Genomic DNA, 21,937 nt, shown 5'->3' with positions numbered 1-21,937 from the left:
TTTTTTTTGAAGTATCTGACTTGCTAAATGCACTGGGACAGAGCAAACCCCTGACAAGTTTGGAGGCTCTGCTTGGCTTGGGGTGAGTCAGCAAGGAGTGAGATCTTTCATTCCAACCTTCAGGGAGGGGCTTTCACTTCTCCTTTGGTCATGGGACTCCTGCTTCTGTTCTTCCTTCCACTTGTTTTGGCTGATTTTTAAAGGACAAAGCCAACTGCAAACCTTGCTATTTCCAAAAATATAAGGTTAAAGTAATTCCTTGAAACACTTGCCAGTTTACAGCTTTACATCTCCTTATTTTTTTCCTGGTCCTAAAAAGGTTCAACTCTCCTACAGCTGGGTGACCTGCATGAGCCAAGGAAGCCAACCAGGAGGGCAGGCTGGAGCAGCCACGGAGCTCTCCCTGCTGCTGAGTGCCCTTCCTCTCCTGCTGCCCTCCGTGTGCTGCTGCCTGCAGCACCTGCTGCACCAGGCAGGGTGTGGGATAGCTGTCAGCACTGCCAGTGAAAAAAAAGATTATTTTCCCTGAATCTCAGAGTTTCAAACACAGCTAACATCACTCAAAAACCTGCTTCAGTACAGGTAATTTAAGCTTGAATGTATCCTTCGAACTTCTCTGCATGTTTGTCTTTGATAAAATGGCAGAAGCCTACCATGTAGGCATTTGGTGTGATTAAAAGCTCGTTGGAGCAGTTTTGGCAGAGGGGGTTGGGGAATGCTGCTCGGGCAGCATTTGACATGCCATGCATGTTTTGCCAATGTCTTGTAGGTGATTGGGAGGAGGGAGAAGTGATAAACACCATTTGCTTTCAGTTCAAGCATCTTTGCCCTTGAAGAAACCCAGCCAAAAATCACCCCAGCTAGGGAAATGTGGATACAAAATCAAGTAGGAGATTTGATTTCATTTGTCAGATGAATTATTTTATCCCTTTCCCACTCAAAACAGAGAAATGTGCTTAATTATGTCCTTAAGAGCATAAAGCTGTGATAGCTCAGATACTTTTTGACAGCATATTACAGTGCACAGCCTTGCAAATTTCAGTACACAGAGGGACTGTAGACTCTAAAGAGATTTTTGGTAGCCACTGTGGTATTGTTTTTCACCAGATAGTTTCTACTGTCCAGTTCAACTGACCTTCAGATGTCTCAAGACTTTCATTTCTTCTCTTCAAATACAAGCTGGTCAAGTCTCAGAGGTACAGACACAATAGGGATGAGCTATCTTAGTGAAGTTTTTTGATCACCCTTGGAATATGTTGTAATAGCTTTGATACCATTTCAAAATATGATGCAAATATCCAAATTGAACCATCATTGTTTCCAAGGTCTCCACCGCTAAAAGAGGCAAAGGTAAAAACCTGTCTGAGCCTGCCACTGTCACTGGAGCAATGGATATGAGGAGGATATGAGAGGAAACTGGAGCTCAGCTGTGACTTATGTTTTCAGTGTCCATCATCCATTCATCCATCACCACAACAGAAAGGCTTTGAACCTTGATAAATTCTAGGGATTAATTAAGTTTGCATTTCAAACCCATGGAAGCTGGCATGTAACCTTCATCATGTAAAATTCACTGTCCTCCCAGCTTCTGCAGCAGAAAAATAAAGAACACAAAAAAAAAAAAAAACAAAAAAAAACAAAAACCACCAGACTGACTTAGCCTGAAACATTCTGGAGAGCCACATGGAAAATGGAAGGTCACATTTAAGGTAGAACTAGCAGCAGGTGTGGAAAGAAACACAAATTACTGCGGGCAGAAACTCAAGGAAGAGCATAATATTTTGGCCCATTTTGCTTTGCAAAATAACCATGGTGCTGCACAGCATATACACGAACAGATGTGCTCCAAGAACCGCTGATCCACAGCCAAGCCCCGCTTTGGACATGGACACAGCACTGCCAGCTCAGTGCACGCGACTCAGCCACGTGTGTCTGAGCGTGGAGGCACCCTCAGGTGCACAGGGCTAAAGCACACTTGACCTTTGGAGGGTTCCTCTCCTGTGCTCTGCTGGGCTGGACCTCACCATCTGCATCTCTTGAGTCAAGCCGCTTCCCCCGTTACTGGCTGAGGTGCTGAGGTGCTGTCGCCAGTGCTTGCTTAAATGCCACTGCCTCCACTTTCTCTGAACTTCCAGCTGAACCTAGGTAGAAAGGTCACAAAATACTTAGTTCGGCTAGTTTATGTTGGAACCCTGCGCTGCAGAGAGCAGCGTAACAGGAAAATGAGAGTGGGTTACCTTTGCCAAGGCTCGGGTTTATTTATTTAAATCCCAGTTTAAGGGGTTGAGGTAGGGCCTGTTTCTTGACACTTCTAGTGATGCTGTTGTTGCAGCCGCACAACTTGCTATTTAATTGCAGGTGAAACTGTTCACGGAATCTAGCTGGCCTTAGGAAGGGCTTGGTTTAGATTTTTCCAGAATTTAAATTTTAGATATAAAACCAGGACATTTTGGCACTCAAAAAGGCAGATTTTCTTTTCAAAGCCATTTTTTCTGAACCCTCTTGACAGATCAGTCAGAGTATTTCAAAACCGTCCTTTATTTCAAAGTGACTTTTTCTTAGGCACTGGCTTGCTTTCTTTCCCCCTTCCAATTTGCTTGAGATCTTCCAGGTTTGTGTGTTTCCCCCCACCTCTACCAGCAGCAGCATTTCAGAGTGCAAGTTCTAGCCCAGAAGCCTGGGAGTTGTCCTGCAGCTACGAAGGAAACGATCCCTCTACCAAAAGCTTTACCTTATGAGAATCCTAATAAACTTGGACTGGGTATAGCTTTTGATAAATTCCCTCCTCAGGATTGAGTAAATAAAGCAGCCATGGATGAGGTGGCAGATAATGGTGTCATACGTCAGAACCAGTGGGCTGCCAGTGTGACTGTGAGAGGGATGGTGCTCCCACCCTCAGTTCCCAGACAGTAATAATGTTATCTGATTTATGAAAGGGTTGCAGTAGTTGAGAGGTGAAGTTTGCATCTGGCATACAATTACCTAGGCTTGCCTGGTCTAGGAGGAATTTCAAGAGTGATGTTAGGTAGCTGGGAAGAAAACCCTCAGACAAAAGGTGTAATTCATTGGGGGATGTATCCCACTGATTAACGAGGCATGCTTCAGCAATAAAACAGAATGTTATAGACACGTAACTCACCTCACCATTAAGAAAACAATAAAGTACAGCCACAACAAAGCCCTAAAAGATAAAAGAACCATGGTCACAAGATTGCAGTTTCAGCTTTTGAATGGGGATGAGGTATCTCAAGGGAAATCAGACAGCTTGGCTTTGCCATTGGAAACTCAAGTCTGTTGCAGAGTTCTATGTTCTACCTCTTTTTCTTATTTTAAAGAAATAATAGCTTGTCAAATATTACCTGGAATGATCCAAGAGCCAATTCAAAAAACAGCTGAATTTCCATTGTACCAGTGCTTGCATCCTCAGGGAAAAAAGCAAAGATGATATAGTGGACCCCAAAGAGAGGGATGAGGAGGAGTGTTGATTTTGCAAGTCTCCTGAGAATGAAAACAGAGGGAAAGCTGGTGTAGAAGGAGCAAGAGATGCTCAGGTGACCTTGAATGTCTTATAAGGGATGTAAGGGACATACTTGTATTGGTTGAAATCACTGCTCCGTTTCTCAGGAGATCTGAGCTTCCTCATCAGGATTCTTAAAATGTTGACAAAGAGAATGAAATTAATCTGGAAAAAACCAAAACCAAAGAAAACAAAGTAAGAATGCAAAAGCAGCCCACCAAACAACAAACAACCCACCAGTATCCAAGTATGTAACTGGCAGGTATCAGCAGAGCCACTTTGGGAGGTTTGGACCGAGCAGAAAGAACAGAGGGGTCGGGGCTGGCCTGCCTGTGTCCATGTTGCTATTCCGTTCTCTGTTCCTGCTTCTCCAGCCTGCTTGGCCACCCTGGGCTTGGATGCTGGCTGCTTTCTCTGCTGGTTTGCTGCAGCTTTAGTTACGGAGATGGTCAGGGCTTGTTATCCAGACAAATCACCAAAGGGCAGGGAAACCAGGAGCATCGGCTCTGGCTGTGGGGCTCTGACAGCCTCTGCAAAGTCTGGCCCCACTTTGGATGCCAGCAAAGGGGCAGCGCTGGAGCCATCTCTTGCTGACTGGGACTACAAGTGCTCTTTGTTCCCTGCTAAAAACACTCCGTGTGGTTTGGGATCACGAGGCAAAGTAGTTAAAAGTGGGGAGAGAAGAGAGTCGACTCTGGAGTTCTTCCTTTTGCATTTTCCCCCCTCTGGAAGGGTGGATATCAGATAAAAATGCTGATCTGCTCAGTTTGGGTGCAGATGAAGCAATAGCTGTTTCTGCTCGTTTGACCCTCAGGCAAAGAGTGGGAGTTGCAGGGGAGGTAGAGCCGCCTGAGCGTGTCTGTCTGTCTGTCTGTCCCTCGGCCAGAGCCTCGCACCCCGTGGGGAGCGACCTCGGGCTGATCTGCCCTTGGCTTGCACAGTCTGCACCCCTTCTGCTGCACCCTGCACCCCTCCTGGAGCACCCTGCACCCCTCCTGCTGCACCCTGGCCGTGGCTGGCCCTTAACCCTTCCCTGAGCCGGGAAACACCATGGCAGAGGTGCATCCTCTTCATGGTGGGTTAAACGTGCAGCAGGGCTCGGGGGTGGTGGGTGTCCCTAAAAGAACCGGGTCTCCTGGAGATGGGACAGACACAGCAAGTCCCTGAGTTCTTTAAAGTTATCGGATGGAAGGGGAGCAGCTGTGGCCTCTGAGGGAGTCTGGAGAGGGCTGGAAGTTTGGGGAAGCTGGGGAGGGAGGAGGAAAGGAGTAGAGCTGGGGGAAGTTAGAGCATAAAGGCAAGAAATATTTTAGGGGTGGTGGGGAGCAAAGGAGGTTCAGGTCTGGGTGTTCTGGGATTTTTAACCCATTAGGCCAGGGAAGAGCCGTGTAGGCTGAGCAGGACTTTTCACTGATAAAAACCACAGGGAAGGGGGAGCGGCGGGATTCCTGCCCGGAGGAATTGCCCGCGGGCAGCGCAGCAATGAGCGAGAGCCTGGGAACACAAAGGTGTTTATCGGTGCTGATTTTCTGCCTTTTCAACTGCTGAAGGCTGTGAGGAATACAGAGATTAGATCTGGGTTTTAAGATCTGGCTGTTTGTTTGGTTTTGGGCTTGAGTAAAGCCTCCCTTGAGGAAAACCTGCAGAGTCATGCAGGCGGCTTCTGCCTTCAGTAGCTAAACAAGACAGGATCAGTATTCTGAGGACACTTGGAAGGCGATAGTGGATGGGGGCCACCAAAAGATAAACTAAGATTGTGCTTTTTGTCTTGCCTGGGGCTCGTTGGCTTTTCTATATTGCTGAGTGGCTTCTAGCATGAGGGTAGTTTCATAAAGAAAAATAAATGCCATGACCTCGGTAAGTTGATCCTAAATCACTCGTGCGGTTTGCTGCTTGTCTTGTGGGGATGCAGTATTGCTCACTGGTCAATAGGAGCAGAACTTTAACCCACCATCTCTGCTGCCTGGGTTTCTGAGAAGTGTGCAAGTGTTGCAGTTTGTGTTTTGCAAACAAAATGGTTCTTACTGGAAACGTGAAAACCTCAACCAGCTCTTGGGGTTTCGTTTGGAGTGTCAGCAGGTTACTTGAGAATAACCAGCAGTTCGCATTTCTGGGCTAGGGTTTCAGGCAGGTCATTGCAGCATGGTCTGACCCAGAGCATCTTCATCGGACAGAACAATTATCCCAGGCAGCAGCTCCAGCCCCCTGGTACCTAAGGCTCTGAAGGAGAGTACCAGCAAATGCTCAAAACACAGACGCTGAGTATTACACACACCAAACTGCTCTTATCATCATTACTGCCTTGCACTGGGCAGGCTCACTCTGAGTTTCAATGATGCCTGTGCCTTAATTCACTGAGCAGTGCCTCAGTGCTGTCTACTAATATGTGGTGCATGCAGCCTGTGAACTGTTTTTATTCCTGAAAACAAAAGCCGGTGGTCATGTAAGGCAAGTTGGTTTTGGCTTTGCTGAGAGAGGCATTGACCAGCAGACACAAAAGTAATTGTACTGAAATGTACAGCCACTCATTTCTCCTCCAGAGCTTTCCTTGAAACAGTCCAAAACAAGCTTCCACAAAACAGCCAAGTTCATGTGAAATCAACAGGATGTGGAAACCTGATCTTCTTCAGGCTCTTGCTTCTTGGGAGGACACTCTAGCTTTCCTTGTGAACTTAGCTTTGGGGCATTAGTTACTGACTAAGTCCTGCTGAGCAGAAGTTGCTTAAGCAGTAACTCATGGGTCACACCAGTTCAGACACATGCCTAAGATCAGTTCATTAACACACTTCTAAAGCATGTTGAGTAGATGAGCTGTGACTTCACAGTATTTGAAAATACAGATTGAACCTGCTTGTTCCAGAAAGGACTTACAAATATAGACACAACTATGGGGCCTCTAATGATCCACCAGATATTGGCATCAGTGTTAATGTCCCAACACCTGTAAAAATAGAAGATGCAGTCAGTTATCAAAACATTGGTATCTTTTCAAACAGGTTTAGTCTGTTTTGCACCTTAGATAGGCCCCTATTTTCTTTTCTACAAAACTAATTTTCTGTTCTCACTGAGTGGTACAGTGTGTCTGACAGAAAACTGCCCACCTGCACTGGATAGCGACAAGTCCTTCCCTTAAAGTACAAACGCTGTTCAAAATTTTGAAAGGGAGGAGAAAGAAACAAAGTTTCACTGTTTAGAAAGTTAAAGACAGATACTGAAAACATGTGGTCTGAATTCATAGCTGAAGGCTACCTCCTACCCTTGAAAATGCTCAAATGGAATTGGAAGCCTTTTCTGGTGTTGCTCAGCTGTGCCTCTACTCACAGCCACACTAGGATTCACAGCAGGATGTTGATTGATTTACTTGCTCCCAGCAATTAGAAATGAGCAGGACCCCATGGAACAGCCTGCACAGGGGCTGCATGCTCCCCCTGGCTTCCCCCACTCCACGCCACTTACCCAATATTTTCATGGAGCTGCCGAGCAGTCGCCCATGCTGCCACAAACACCATTGGGGCACCTGCAATTGGAAAAACCAGTTACTCCTTCACAAGTCCATGCCAAAGGCAGAAAAAACCCAGTTGTTCTCACTGAAGGGAGAGCCAGTACCCCATCCGAGGGCGATGAACCACCAGAGGAACTTCCTTTCCGAGAAGAAGGAAATCACCAGGAGAGTGTGGAGGTACAGTCCTTCCACAAGGAGCCAGCTGTAGTTAGACATGATGCAATACTGAAAGAAGACCATGGTGAGCTTACAGCCAGCCTGGGGAAAGAGAGGATAATTAGCTCCTGCCTGGGTTTGTTCCTACCTTCTAGCAGAGACAGCGAGCCGTAAATTAATCTTGGCAAATAGAGATTTTATAGCAATTAGGGGACTAAATGGGTGTCCTCGAGACAGGGGTTCACATGACAAGAAAGCAGAGCTGGCACTCCTAAATGCATTAATCAACTGCCTCACTAGAAGAACTGAATGTGTCATGGACACTTGGATTCAGGTTACTGTCTCAGGGGAATTTCGTAATTACTACCTTCCCAGTAGGAGTAACACAAATATCACCTTAGAGAAGCATATGTCAATCCTTTTTTCCCAAGAAAAGCAGATGATAAAGACAAATTAAAATGTCCTCAAAATGTTATTTTTTCTGCAACAAATATCCAGCAAAACCAGTGGGATAAAACAAAACAAGCCTATTTTTGATCCTCTCCCTAATTCTTATCTTTTAGTTTAAAGCAGTGACCATCATCTCCAGTGTAGCTTACCCCTCCTCACACCCAACTTTTCAAAATAGTTTGCTGCCAATAAAAAGAAAAAGGCAAAAAACATTTCAAAATCTGGGAGGTCCCAATCTGTCTGAGTGCAAGCCCTTATCTTACTATCAGGTTTTACACTGCAGTGTAAATCAGCAATATTTAATGTGTTCTCAGAGATGGGGCAGAGCATACCTCTCTTCTCCCATAACCCCTCATGATGAACATAAATCTCGGATGGAGATTTCCTTCCCTGTACACTAAATCCTGCTAGGATCTGCTGGGAAATTGAGGGTGGAGCAAGCTGATGAGCAGAGGGTTACCGTGTATGCCCCACAGTAATTTGTGTCCTCAGAGGAAAACAAGACCGCATCCTTGATGAAGTTGGATGAGGCTCGCAAAATGAACGATGTGAAGAGATGCATGTGGATGTAGTTCCTTGTGCAGCGAAGCCTTCTGCAAATACAAAAGAGAGAGAGAGAGAAATCCAGTGAAGTGACATTCCTCACCAATGTAAGGAACCTGTGGCTGTAAACAACAGGTTTCAATCCTTAGTAGTGATAAATGGACAAATGAAGAACAATGTAGCTCTGTCTATGAAAGGAAGACTGATGCATTTCCCAAAAGGGATATCCTAGAGAAGACCTTAAAAAGCTACAGTCATATCTGCTCCACTCAGGTACTAAAACAAGCTGAATGTTGCCAGGAAAATTGTGATTTCATGCCAATATGCTTGTTCTAGCATCCCTCCCTCCCTCCTTTCTGTAGTAACATGAACCCAAGGTGTTTATTCACACCCGGCTGAATTTATTTATTCTGCCAGCACACTGCACTTGTGCCTGCAGTGTTTTCTGTATTAAATCTTCACATAGTCTGTGTCCAGAGGCCGTGCAGTCTGAATATAAATTTGCAAAGTAGTTGGGTTTCCTTTTGCCCAGAGGTGCCGCCCTGACATTTACTGTAAGGGAAATTAATTTCACTGAATAAGCAGCACAGTACAAATTCCAGGTTACAGGGATGAGTGAAGATAAGCTGCATGTCAGATTGCTAATAGAAACTTTACTACAAGTCAGTGCAGTGACGCTTAGAACAAAGTTTCAGCCACAGTCTCAAGTGGGGAAAAGAGCAGCAGGGGGAAAGACACTCTGCCCAAGGGACACTGAAATCACAGGAAAACCTCATCAGGGAGTTGGTGCAAATGCCATTTGCAACATGCATCCAGCTGTGATTTGGAAAGAAAAGGAGAGCAAAATATAATGAGCAGCCCTGACATTTTCTGGGAGACAAGATTCAGACAGACATTTTGTCACTGATTTCTGCAAAGGTTTTCAGATATACTTCAATTTTTAGCTTGCCCAGAAAGTCAATAGAAGGATTTGTGTCAGCTGAGATGACCAGAAGTCCTGACCAAACACAAACCAGAGATGCTCCTCCTCACCTGAAGGAGGCCAGGACCACCAAGGCTATCATCAATGTCACAAGGGAGGTGCAGTATCCGATGGTGTACATGGTCTTCAGGGTCATGAAATAGGAACGCTGCAGGGGAACATATAATCACATCTTTACCTTGCCTGCCTGGTAGAGATCAGCCCACACCAAAAGAAAGATTCCTCCTCCTATTTAATGAATAAATTTTCTGGTAAAATCAGCTACTGAAATTTCACCCTGAGCAACCACTTGCAGGAAGTATTCATGCTGAAAACCACCAATAGCAATAACCCCACCTGGGTTAAATCACAACATCAATCAGTCTCTCCCAAAAGTGTTTCTCCTCAGGGCCCCAGAGCAGCAGATCTGTGGTCAGGGGCACTCAGACTCACCCTGGCCTCGTTGGTTGTGTCGTTGACATTGTAGCCACAAGCAATGTCAGGTCTCGGGTACGGCTCTGACCAGCCCTCACTTGTACAGTTTCGGTACACAAAACCTGTGTGGTAAAAGTCAAAAAGACAGAATGGGGTATGACCATTTCCAGTTTTAGCTTTTCTGTCCTCGGGGTTCAGTCACCATGTAGGGTTGCTCCAAGAGCCAGGAGAGTGTGTTGCCCCAGGCAGTGCACTCTGCATAGCTGGAGGCAAAATGCAGCTGAGCTGATTCTGTTGATACTTGCCAGTGTACTTGTGTGGGTCATAATATTGTTTGCCCACTCAGTGATGACTGTGATGGATGTGTTTTTATTAATTGCAACATAAATAATACTGCTCAGTACATCTGGTGTTTCTTGGCCTCTATTCCAAGATCAGCAAACACATGATTTGTTCAGCCACAGATTCAAGCTCCATGCAAACCTGATACTCTGCTGAATGCTCCCACCTCCTTACTGTGGTTTGTCATGCTCCAAATAGAACACAAAACTGTAGATGGTCACAGATTTTCAGTAAGATTTAAATTGATGCTAAAAGTCTTTTTCCCACGCTTGGCATTATTTTACACAGTTGATTTCCTTGCTAACTTGCAAATTAAAAGTTAGGAAGAAATTCACCTCACTTAAGCTCAACTTCTGGAAAGCTGAGTACTCAAGTCCAACTGTGTCCCTTGGGACTGTCTTTGGAGAAAAATATACACTTGCAGAATTCAACTCACTTTTTGGACTGGTATCCACAGAGGACAGCTTGTCTGACCCTTTTCTGCTGGGATGTCTGACTCTTAGACTCCTAATGCTGAGTGAGATGAATGCCCAGCAAGCTGCACATGGCTGAATAGGATGGTTTTGAACTTGTCCACATTAATGTTTGGCTCTAAAGTGGAAGTGGGAAATCCTGCCCAATGCCACTTACAATGTCACTGGAAGACAGTGGCCCTAGCAGGCATGTTTGTTATGTACTGAAGAGAAACTTTTACAAAGAAGTAAAACAACTTCCCTCTGTCCTAATCACATTGATCTCTCTGGTAAGAATCATACTTCAGAAACATGGAGTGAAATCCTGGCTTTCTTGCAGTGATGGCAATGCTAGCAGGTATTTAAAGGGGACATGAAACCAGCAGTCCTTCCTAGTACAAGCCTTGCCAGAGGGCACCATAAAAGTCCATTTTCCCCCCACACATTTAGGCATGAGGACCTTAGGGTGTCTGGCTCTTTCAAAACATCCCTGCAGTGCTGAGGGAAGTGAGCGAGATGCATATCCAGCAGTGTATGGTGATGGTTTATCCCCTTTGGAGCCCTGCTGGAATTGTCAGGACAGAGCCAGAGCTCCTGCTACCTCTGGGCTAATGCTGGTGACCTGACAGCATGTCTGCACTTGATCTGAACTCACCTCTGTAAACCTGCAAGGCACAGCAAACAGGCTTAGAACCCTGAGTGGAAAGAGCTCTGGGTGTGTCCTTATCAGACCATTATTCTGATGCTTTTTTGAACGTCTTGTTCCAGCTTAGCATCTTTGAAAGGGCCAGGCTTGCTTTATAAGGTTTTTTATGTTTTGCCGCAGTGCAGCAACAACAGGAAAGAGGTAGCTCTCCCAAAATGTTCTCCCCAGCCTGTCTTGGACCCAGCAAGGGGGTGGTGTGGTGGCAGGTTCTCTACTTCAGCGTCAGCTATTAAGACACACTTACTTAACTTGGAGCTAAGCACTGTGCTTGTAAACATGCCTGTGACTGTTTTGTGCTCCAGGCTGTCAAAGCAGATCAGACAAGAGGAGGTGAAGTTCTGTGCTGGTGTGCACATACTATTGCACTACATGCAAAGCACAGGAGATTGTGCCAGGCACATCATATGGATGGGCACAAGGAAAATTGTACCAATGCTCCTGAGCTATGGGTGACACACAGGCTGGGGAAACTGCAGCCTGCCCCACTCGGAGCAGACTGGGAGTCTGCAGTCTAAGGATTTGGCTTGGTGTTTACTGGTGCTATGGAATTGCCTAGGAAAAAAGGAACTCTGACTAAAGGGATGGCTGTGGCACTGCAGCCACCTGATGTGGCCTTTGCCTCTGAATCCTCAGCATTGTCACACCTTTCTTCATTCCTTGCCTAAGGTACCATGCTCAGTTCTGTTACTTGGTTCCAGATAATTTTGTTTCTTTAGTCTGCTATGTTGAAAGGGACCAGAAAGTCTGGGCTGCAAATTCAAGTCTAGAAGTGAGCACAGAGACCAGGGTTTGGGCAGAGCTCAGAGCCATCCACATGGCTTAACATATGGGCCTTTGGCATTTGTGGCTGCCCATCTGCTTTGTAAGTGGTGAGGAGAGAAAACCTTTGCTTTTCTTTTGAAGCAAGCACATCTTTGTTTTTCTTTTTCAAAATTGTTTCAAACAGGGCAAAGACTGTAGCAGTAAATAAACTCTGGAGTCACAAGCCAACCACAGTATAAACCCAAAGAAGGTGGCCATGAGAATGAGGTTAAACTATTGCTGACTTTGACCCAAAATGCCAGATGCAGAGACAGAAATAAGGTGCTAATGATGATGGACCAGGTCTTGGGGTTCTGTTTTGAACACTGTCACTCTGATTACTGTTTATCAGCTTCTCGATAAGGAGGGCAACTGAAGTTTAAGCTGACTACCTCCAAGATAAGGGAGTGAACATCTCAGATGTAATTATGACCTTTGGATGTACAAATTCCTGCTTTCCTCCCTGGTGAGAAGGCCAGAGGCAGGGAGCAGTTCCCTCTAGTGGCTGGACCAGCAGGGATTTTAATTCCTGTATTTGAGGGCCGGGAGCACTGTGCTGAAGAAGTAGATGCCAGACGCACGGTTTCTTCAGCGATCTAAGCCTTTGTGTAGTTTATCCTTTGGCTTTAAACCAGCTTAAAGGGCTCAAAGGGCAGATAATGTTCGTGTGTACAGTAAGTAGCAAGGTTTTTATTTTAATCTGAGTGGCTCATGTCTGATTTCATTTAAAGAGCACTAAGTGCTTCTCCTTTGAGTTATGTAATCTTTATTAGACAATCTAATACTTTGTCTCCTGTTCCTCCCTTCATAAAATGAATCTGTCTGCTTTTCTGTAAGTACTGGACCTCATTAATCTGTGCCCTATAACTGAAGAATGCAAAACCCTCTTCCCATTTGAATCATTAACTCCCTAAAGAGAAACGTAAACACATTTCTTAGGCATTACTGAAAAGCAGAAATGAACAGAAAGCAGGCTTACTTAATACATGATTACTGTAGTCTACTGGGAGTAAATTTCACTTCATTTCTAGCTTAGATAACCCAGAAAAAAGGACAAAAAGCATTTCTTTAGCTCACCTCTCTTTGAGTGAATTGTTTGGTGAGCCATAAATCCTGAATTTCCATGAGATTGTGTCACTTGTATGGATACTGTCACAGACAAAAGAGAAATCCCCAGAGCAGATTTCCTCTTAATGAAGGCAAAAAAGGGGATCTTCTCTGCCTGCCTAGCTGGATGTTTTTGCCAAAACTCGTGTGAACCTAATGCTGTGTGAAGTTTTGTCCCCATCAAGCTCGTCTGGGACCAGCCACTGGCTCTAGGAGTTATTAAAAGGGAAAGACAGAAATAAACACAGAACCTGAGTGGAGAAAACCCTTTTCCTTAAGAAACCATGCTAAAACCCTGCTTTTCAGGATAACATTTAATTCCTGCACTTTTTTCCATCTGGCTAGAAAACACATGCACTTAAAAGATCTTGCTACTTTAATTCCAGGCTTTTCCATGGTCAGCTCAGAGGTGGAAACAGATCTGCTAAGTAACTATTGTTCTTTAAAAGAAGGAGGGAAAAATATTCATTTCAAGTTCAGACCTGAGAGTGGCACGTTTGTAAAGAAATAAAAAATAAAGTGTTTAATAAATAAGTGTTTTTTAAAAATACCTGGGTGAGAAAAGCATCATTTTAGTATTACCTTTTTTCCCAGTCAGCATCTGAAAGAATTCAGGGCAGTGAGCATTGACAGTCTGTCCCACAGTGGATGAAGGCCAGCAGCTCATGTTGTCCCACATTCCAGCACATCTGCCTGGGGGGGCAACAAGGAAATACCATACAGCATCTCCCAGTGACATAACACCATGAAACTTCTTCCAACAATGAAACACTGGGAGACATCTCCAAGTAGCACAACACCATCCAACATCTCCCATGGACCAAGGCAGCTACAGGAACAAAGATGCTCAGTGCTCTGAAAAGCAAGCTGGGTGAGACAGAGCAAGTCTGCTGAGACTTGGATAGGACAGAGCAGATCCTGATTGTTTCAAACCAGCCTCAGCAAGCTCCCAGACCTGTCCCATTCTTGTCATTGATCCCCTTGGTCTCTACTAGGCACACAAAGCACAATTAGAGTAATTCTGAACTTCACATCAGGCCTTTTGCTACCTGTTTGCTGGTAACTACTGAATGGCCCTGGAAAGATGAAGGAAATCAGATGGGAATTTTTAAACTTATTTTCAGTCTTTCTAAAGCTTTCACCTTGAGTCATCCTAATGTTTTCCTTACATAATATTTTTGTAAATATAAAAAAATGCAACTAGATGACCCTGCTCGAGCAGGGAGGTTTGACCAGATGATCCATAGGTCCATTCCAGCCTCACCCAATCTGTGATTCTGTGACTAGGAGTTTAAAAAGTTTCAGGATGGTACTTAAACCACAGATCACTTAAATCACAGACTATTCTGAGTTGTAAGGAACCCACAAAGAGAGTACAATTCTAAGTGAATGGCCCATTTGGGGATCACACCCACAACATAGACATTATCAGCACTATGCTAATCTCATGACGCTGGGGAAGGGATAGAGATGAACAGCATCAATGTCTTCCTTTTATCACCATAAACACTCCTCTCTTTCACTGTGCTCAGGCTGCAATGAAGTGAAAAATGACAACAGATCGCTCACTGAGCGTGGCTGCTCAGACTCACCCCATTTCAGTTAGGTGCAAGGGCTGCTTATTTTAAGGATGGGCTTGTCATTGTCCCCTCTCACAGTCAGGGAGGGAGGGAGACTTTTCCAGCTGCACCCCTGACTGTTTTGCCTTTGGGCAGGGCTGGTAGAGATGCATCAGGGAGCTCATCTGGTGGCCGATGGAGTAGAGTATGATGGTGATCTCTACTTAGACATGTTGCTTAGGCCTGAGGTGCAGAATGTTAATGGAGAAGACCTCCATTTGATGCTCTTTGTACCAAAGAGAAACTGCAATCCTACCATTTCTTATTTTGCTCTTCTCCAGATACAGGCTGAAATCATTCAGATTCATTCCCTTTTGCCTCCACTCCCTGACAATGGTTTTAGCACAGCCTTCTTTGCAGTTTCTGCAACAAAACAGGGGGAAAAAAGGCCACTGTGGTGTGTCAGGACTCCCCTGTGCCTGCTGTATCCGGGCGTGTGCCGTCTGCCCTGCATGCTCCCTGAAAGCTGAGGGGAGGAAGTGCTGACCAAGCACTCTTCTCAAACACTTCATGCTTTATAAGGCCAGCCTCCATTAGCCTGACAAAAATGTTTACATTTCTAGAAATGTATTGATTTCCTTCTGTGCGACAGGCCTAGTGCCTGAAAATGTAGAGCTGTTCACAGCCAGGGTGGCACCTCAGCCCTGGTGTCCTCCCTGTGCCAATGTTTATAAGTCTTGGAAAGGATTTACTTCAAAGCAAAAGTTTAAAGGCAAGCAAAACTTCACCTTGGGTGATATTTATGACTTAACATGCTGCATTGTTTGGTTTATCGAACTGTCATGCCAACACCACAGGCATAAAACCCCAAAATCAGACCCAATGCACAGAAAAACCTGGTAAAATTATGATGTTGGGTGGTTTCCATGAAGGAAGAGAAAACAAAAACCAGCCGAGCTATTTCTACTGCAGGTGGGCTTCTTGCCACTCCTCATGGCTAACACCAGCGTCTCCCACCCCCAGCTAGACAAAGAGCCTCAGGGTGGAGACAAAGCACAGCAACATCTCCCTCACACAGCCCTGTGCTCTTTGGGATCTCTCTCCAGTAGCACTCAGAGCATTCTCCCAGCAGCAATACACGGTGTCACCATGATCAGGTGTTCCAGGTCTCCAGTAGCTTCCCTGCCCTGCTTCTTGCTCCCGAGAGAATTTCCTTGTCTTCACTCATGCACTAAAAAGAGCATAACTGTGATTTGGGTTATGTTAATATTACACTGCTCGCTTTCCCAAGCTAATGTTATCATAAGGGCAGAGTCCCTTTTCCTTTTTACTGCTGGAGGATAAGAAACACTCACTGCTCAGGTACTTGGTGCCTAATTCCCCAGCAATGAATTCCTTTGTTTGTGCCATCTTCACAGAGATGTGAGCACTGCAGCAGAGATGGCATGGTGGGAGCTTGTTCCCTGCTTTGTCTTTTTTCCTGCCTGTGCCAGTCAAAGCTTCTGGGGCAGGTGCAGGAAGGAGGTGTGGAAGGTGCCCCACACTCTACAAAGCCGCCTTGATTCCTCCCTGCATGACCCACCAAGGGTATGCACAATTCCTCAGCTTTGTTTCTCTCTTCTTCAAACTGAAATCCTTGTATGGGGTTTTCTCCACATGGACTTCAGGCATGCAGACCCCTTAAAGGCTGGAGGCATTTTCAGGTGTGTTATTCCCCAGAATAGAAGCATTACTCCCTAATTTACCAAGGTAAAAAAACCCCTCTCAGATTTTGGTATAATTTTAGGCCGAACTACCCCATTTAAAAATTCCAATAACAAAAGGCCTTGGGTGAATTTTAAGATGTGGACCAGTTTAAAAGTGTATTAAATCTCTGCTGAGAAGCTACTATTTGACTGAGATAAAGCAAGACCATCAGTAAAATGGTACTGCTTGCTAATGCTAGTGCAGGTCCACACCTGCACGGTCCTGTGGAGTTTTACTTGTCTGCATCTGCTGTGGAGCTCTGGTGCCAAGGAAACACAGAGCTGAACATTAGAGTCATAGCACAGGATCAAAGCAGAAAAAGAAATACCACCCTGCTCTTCACTGAAGGAAACAAACTATATTGATTTATTCATATCATCAAACTTCTTACATGCAATGAGACAGATCTGCCTTGTGGAGTACCTGGAAGCTGCCATAAGGTATCCTGTCACTGCCATGTGGCTGTACTGCCCTGAAGCTGTGATCACACCCATCAGTCTGCAAGGGACAGGGATAAAACAGTAACAGAGAAAAATGCAAGGCATCCTCAGAAACGAGGAAATAGATCTTCCCTCTGAGTTCTGTCCTTGGGCCAGGTCATAGTGAGGCTGTTCTGCATCTCCAACACTCTCTGTTAGAGAGGAAGGCTTTGAAACTAAGCAAACACCTTAACTCCAGCTCCACATGGTAGCCTATCTGTGGCCAGGATAGACTGCACACAGCACATCTATGGGAGCTCCTTCCCTTCTCATGCTGGTAAGAACCTTGCCCATATTACAGTGCACAAAAGTCACCCGGAATCAGTTCAGTCTGTGAGATGCTGTGAATGACACAACCCCATCCTTAGTGGTGATGGTTGGTCACGCACTAAAAATAGTCACATGTGTTGCCTACACCCAGTGTTCTCTCTGAGATGCTGACCCAGCAGCTGCATGGGGGAAATAACACACAGTTCACAGGCAAGGTTTAATAATCTCTTGCACGTGACCCCAGTTGCTCAGCTGTGAAAGCAAAGCTGTCTACATGATGAGGACTCAGTACCACAACTTTCCCAGGCCAAAAAGCTCCTTTGTATGATGATAAATCCTCGCTGAAATTCAAGAACTCTTGTGAGGTGACAGTAACTTGGAACAAGGAGGAAGCAATGAAGACCTTCAAGTCATGTGATTTAAATGTTGGCTGCTGGTCTTCATTGATTTTTAAGGTAAATATAGTTAAGTAAATTTGCAGTTGCTGGGGTGACTTTTTAAATTATCCTTTTACAAGAAGACATGATTGCAATTTGCAAGATTTTGTTGCTGGTGTGTTCCCTAGTTGTGAGGATTGCAGTCAAGCAACTGGGTTAGAAGGTTTCCACAACTCTTCCTGTCACAGCAAGGTCAAAATCCCACTCTCAAAGACTTGTAACAGATCTTACCTGTTTTTCTGCTCCTAAAGGAGAGATGTATTCTAAGTGCATACCTCCTACGGGAAGGGATGCTGGGGTGTCTGAATTTGAGGCACCCAGTTCATGTGAGAGCAGCTTTTATCATGTGCATTTGTGCAGCCTTTACCTGAGCTCAGGAGCAGATAATTTTCAGTCGTTCTGTTCCTTGCCTCCAGGGACAGAGTCTCCACACACTTTTCTTCCTCCCTTTTCAGGACGCTCAGAAGGTCACAGACAGGTGGAATAGCTTTGATCTACAAATTTTAAAAGCAGTGGAATCACTTTTCCTCTTAAAACTTATAAAATCTCAACAGAATCTATCCTTTTTATGCTCATATTACCCATGTAAATCTATCACTTGATTGTGGGCAATATTTTCTTTAAATACAGACAGTTTTCCCAGCTAAGTCTGCATTTTTGTAGTAGCAGCAGGCAAGCACAGACTGAGTTTATGTCTTCTCCCTTTTGCTGACATTACTGACATTGAGAAAAATGTGTTATTCTGCTAAATTAAGTACATGAACAGGATGCTCTTCCAAAAGACTGCAGAAACATCCAGGACACTGCTGGAGTCTCCTAGAGTAACAGAGAATCAATCACTCACCCATGGCTGTGTTAAATCATACACCTGGCAGGTCATTTTCCTGAGCACAAGTGATCCAAATATGCCCACTGGTTGCAGACCACCCAAGCCTGTTTCCCTGCTACCATCTGGTAGCTGCAGGAGCCCACCTGAAAGCAGAATCTCACCCAGATTTTCGTGAGAACCTAGATGTGAATTTGTCCTAAGGTCATTTTCTCATCTTCCCAGCCAGCTTTCTCATAAAACCATGTGGAAATGTTAATGTTCACTCAATTCTGATGTAGCAATTAAATGTGTGTTTATGTTTTATGCAGCTGGACCAAAATCAGTGAAAAAACCAAACATTTATGGGCCATTAAAATGACAAATATTGAAAATAATTACAAAATTATTTGCAGGACAAGGTCTTTACAATTATGTTGTTCAGAAAAAAAGTATTTTTACCCTTTGCAGGGTAAAAGTTATTTTTACCAGTGTCTGTTATTTTTGACATAAGAAACCTGAATATAAGTGGCTGCCCATTATAATGAATTAGATAATTTCTCTCTATTGGATAAACACAAAATCTCTATAAATTCTCACCATGGAACCTTTATGTACATATATAAAAATGCATATGTATGTACACACATAATGAAGAGATTAGAAGCCAGTCATCAGGCTCTATTAGTTGAAAAATATCAGATAGAATTTGTTTATGTTCTTTGTTCAAGAAAGTTAAATCAGTAGCATCACATTACTGCTCAACCTAATAAATCTTGTAGGATTGCTGATCACTTTCAGATTAGATTTGGGAGAAAGAACAATCCCTTAAAACCTTGTAATGAGAACTATTACTTTTCTACAATTAAATTTTAGCATACCAGACATTAAAGACCATATTCCCACTGTTTTGGCTGGAAATTTTTTGAGTATTGTATTTCTGAACAAAGTTTGATGTTTTCAGCAGTGTATCATACCTCATCTAATTGGTTTAGTGTGTAAACTTGTGTTTAATTTCAGTATCCTTCTCCCTTGCCTTTGTGTATCATGAAATAAATGAACTAGAAATCACCCGGTTTTGCACAATGTAATAAATTTTCTGGAATCACACATGCAAAGACTTTATATGAAAGAAACTCTCTTCTGATGCCAGGATTTGGATGCCGAGCATTTGAAGTGGCCAACATAACCAGGCTGAGTTGTTAAGATGATACTGAACATAGGTAAAAATAAATACTAGGAAACATGTTAACAATGATCTCAGAAACAGGGGAATACTCCATCTTAAAAAAGCCTCTACATTGTGTGGGCACTGTTTTCCTTTAAGAAATGTGGGTCCTAAGAAAGTTTTTGTTTTACAAAGATTTAAATTCTGTGTTATTTCTTTATGGCTAGAGTGAGGCCACACACTTTTAGCACACCCAGTTGTGAAGACCATCCTGTTGATCTGATACAGCATTACTTTCTTACACTAAATGTGTTCTTCAAGCATAGGTAGTGCCTTACAATTACTATTTTGCCCCACAAAGTGATGTCCACCCTACTCTTCTAATCAGCTGGATACCACTTCCTGGGAACAGATGTGCAACTAACAGGAATTTAAGCCCAGGGAAAGCCGAGAGCTTCCAGGTGCGGGTTTTAAAGACCTTGTTTTCTACCAACCCTGTCCCTGAGCCAGTCTGTGCCAACACAGGCATCCAAGGGAGCAGGCTGGGTGTGAGCGCTGGGATGTTTGCGGAGCAAGGCGAAATCCGCTTCCCATGGCGCGGCCGGATAACCCCACTCTGCCACCAGCTGTGCTCAGTCTCACTCGTGTTTACCATCCACAAGTGGGAGCAAACAGCCTGCCCCTGCTGCTTGAGAACAAGGAGCAAAAGGGGCTCCTCTACGTGCTGTTTCTATGTCTATTCCTAAACAGTTTCCTGAAACAGTTGTGATCTTCTCGACACTTCACCAGCTACTAAAAGGATAATTAACGCTATCCCAACTGCATCCAGGACAGAGAGAAAGACATCCTCATATTTTGTTTAAAGACAAGATACCAATCCCATTCCAAACAGAGATAACTGTTATAAATAGATCTCCAGAATGGGAAAAATGCTGCAATATTGACAGCAACAGCCAAAACAGTTTTTAAAGTGTGAAATGAGTGGATCTAAACATTATCCAGAATTCAAAGCCATTTCATTTTAAAATAAGTGGATTTAGTGTAATGAGAGGATTTAAGGAGCAAAAGATGCCTGGCAAAATCAAGACAGGTATTTTGAAAGATTAGAAGAAACAATAGAAATAGATGCTCTTGGGAACACACTGAGCAATGACATCTATTTACAGAGTCCTTTAGGTAGTACTAAGAATAAGAAACCAAAATTACAAGAAAACCGTCACAGTCACATTTTTTATTGCAGACAATCAAAAGGCAAAAGGTTTGAAGATTGCATTCACTCTGCAATTAAAATGTCTAGGCAGAGCTCAGGTTTTCTCACAGCTGGAGCCAAATTCCCTACTAGGACAAATAACTTGATTTTTCCATTTGTTGCAATGAAACAATGATTTGATCCTTTCCTAACTTCTCACACCCAAGCTAGACACATTTCACCCCTTGTTTTATATGCATTCAAAATCTGAATAACCTGAGCAGCACCTGGAGATCACAGCCCAGGTTCCACTCCCCTTTCTGACTGATCCAAGCACCTGGAGCTCAGCAGTGACAATCTGCCACATAAATCTCAGTAAAGTGATAAAGCTAAAAAAAAATAAGACAAACATTGTGGTATAAACATCGCTTCACATTCCTTCAATGAGTCCTGGGAGGCACTGCTGTTTGTGGGCATTGCCCCTTAAGGGCTTGATTGCTGTGTAAATCAGTAAAACTTCTCTGAATTGAGTTAAATTTTTTCTCCTTCATTACAGCACCTGCTGCGTTTGTCAAAGTGGGTTAGTAACACTTCTGTCTTTATAAAGGTGGGGAAACTGAGGCATCCAGCATCTAGTCATCTGGCCACTGTCAATTAGTGCAGGAAGCAGCAGAAGCAAGAAGAAAATTTAAATATCTCAGGTTCTACACAGGTATTTTTAAACAGAGACACCACAACTTCATGGAATAGAGGTGCTCAGCATTACTCAGATAACATGTGATTCCATGCAAACGCGAATAAATAGATCTCAGCACCTACCGGGACAGTTGAAATCCAGAAGATCACCCAGATGGTCCACATAGTCAATCACGGTCTGTTTTCTTCATCCCTCATGCATCACAGGTCAGCAGGCTGTTTGTATGCTCTCCAGCGTGGCTCCTAGCTCTTTTCACTTCATCCTTTTCCCTCCTTGCCTTTTTCCCTTCCCAGCTTTGACCATCCTTAGCCAATGTTTCTCTCCAGCTGCTGAGCTCTAGACAGCATCAACAGTGACAGGACCCCCCCCTCCCGTCCACGCTGCAACTCTTCTCCTCCTCTGCAGAAGTGCCCTGTCCCAAGAATTACAGCCCCTCTCTTGAGCATGTTCCTACTGTTGTCTGCCTCCCTTCCTGGCTATTATTCACTGTTATCGATGGGTGTCGCTGGGCAATGATCATTCCTCATGCTCCCACGATAAGGGACCAAGCAGGACTCCCCTGTAAGATGTCAGCTCCACAATGGCAGGAGCAAACAATCAAGGGGAAGTAGAGCC

At 44.2% G+C, this 21,937-nt stretch overlaps 1 protein-coding gene across 1 annotated transcript; it reads right to left on the bottom strand.

Annotated features, from left to right (window-relative positions):
• Positions 1–1,684: 1,684 nt before the first annotated feature.
• SCTR (secretin receptor) lies at positions 1,685–21,605 on the bottom strand. Its single transcript, XM_041406488.1, has 13 exons — positions 21,445–21,605; positions 17,831–17,957; positions 13,555–13,665; positions 9,583–9,686; positions 9,201–9,298; positions 8,086–8,218; positions 7,124–7,277; positions 6,974–7,034; positions 6,389–6,458; positions 3,591–3,682; positions 3,360–3,498; positions 3,140–3,181; positions 1,685–2,141 (listed from the first exon to the last, which is right to left on the bottom strand). Exons 1-13 carry the CDS (start codon positions 21,484–21,486, stop codon positions 1,965–1,967), a joined length of 1,350 nt encoding a protein of 449 aa, XP_041262422.1. The 5' UTR covers positions 21,487–21,605; the 3' UTR covers positions 1,685–1,964.
• Between the last annotated feature and the right edge of the window lie 332 nt (positions 21,606–21,937).

Source organism: Onychostruthus taczanowskii, unplaced genomic scaffold (assembly GCF_017590055.1).
Source record: "Onychostruthus taczanowskii isolate IOZ18803 unplaced genomic scaffold, ASM1759005v1 scaffold10, whole genome shotgun sequence".
Classification (NCBI taxonomy): domain Eukaryota; kingdom Metazoa; phylum Chordata; class Aves; order Passeriformes; family Passeridae; genus Onychostruthus; species Onychostruthus taczanowskii.
The sequence above is the reverse complement of the archived record's forward strand: the minus strand, read 5'-3'. Positions and strand labels throughout refer to the sequence as shown.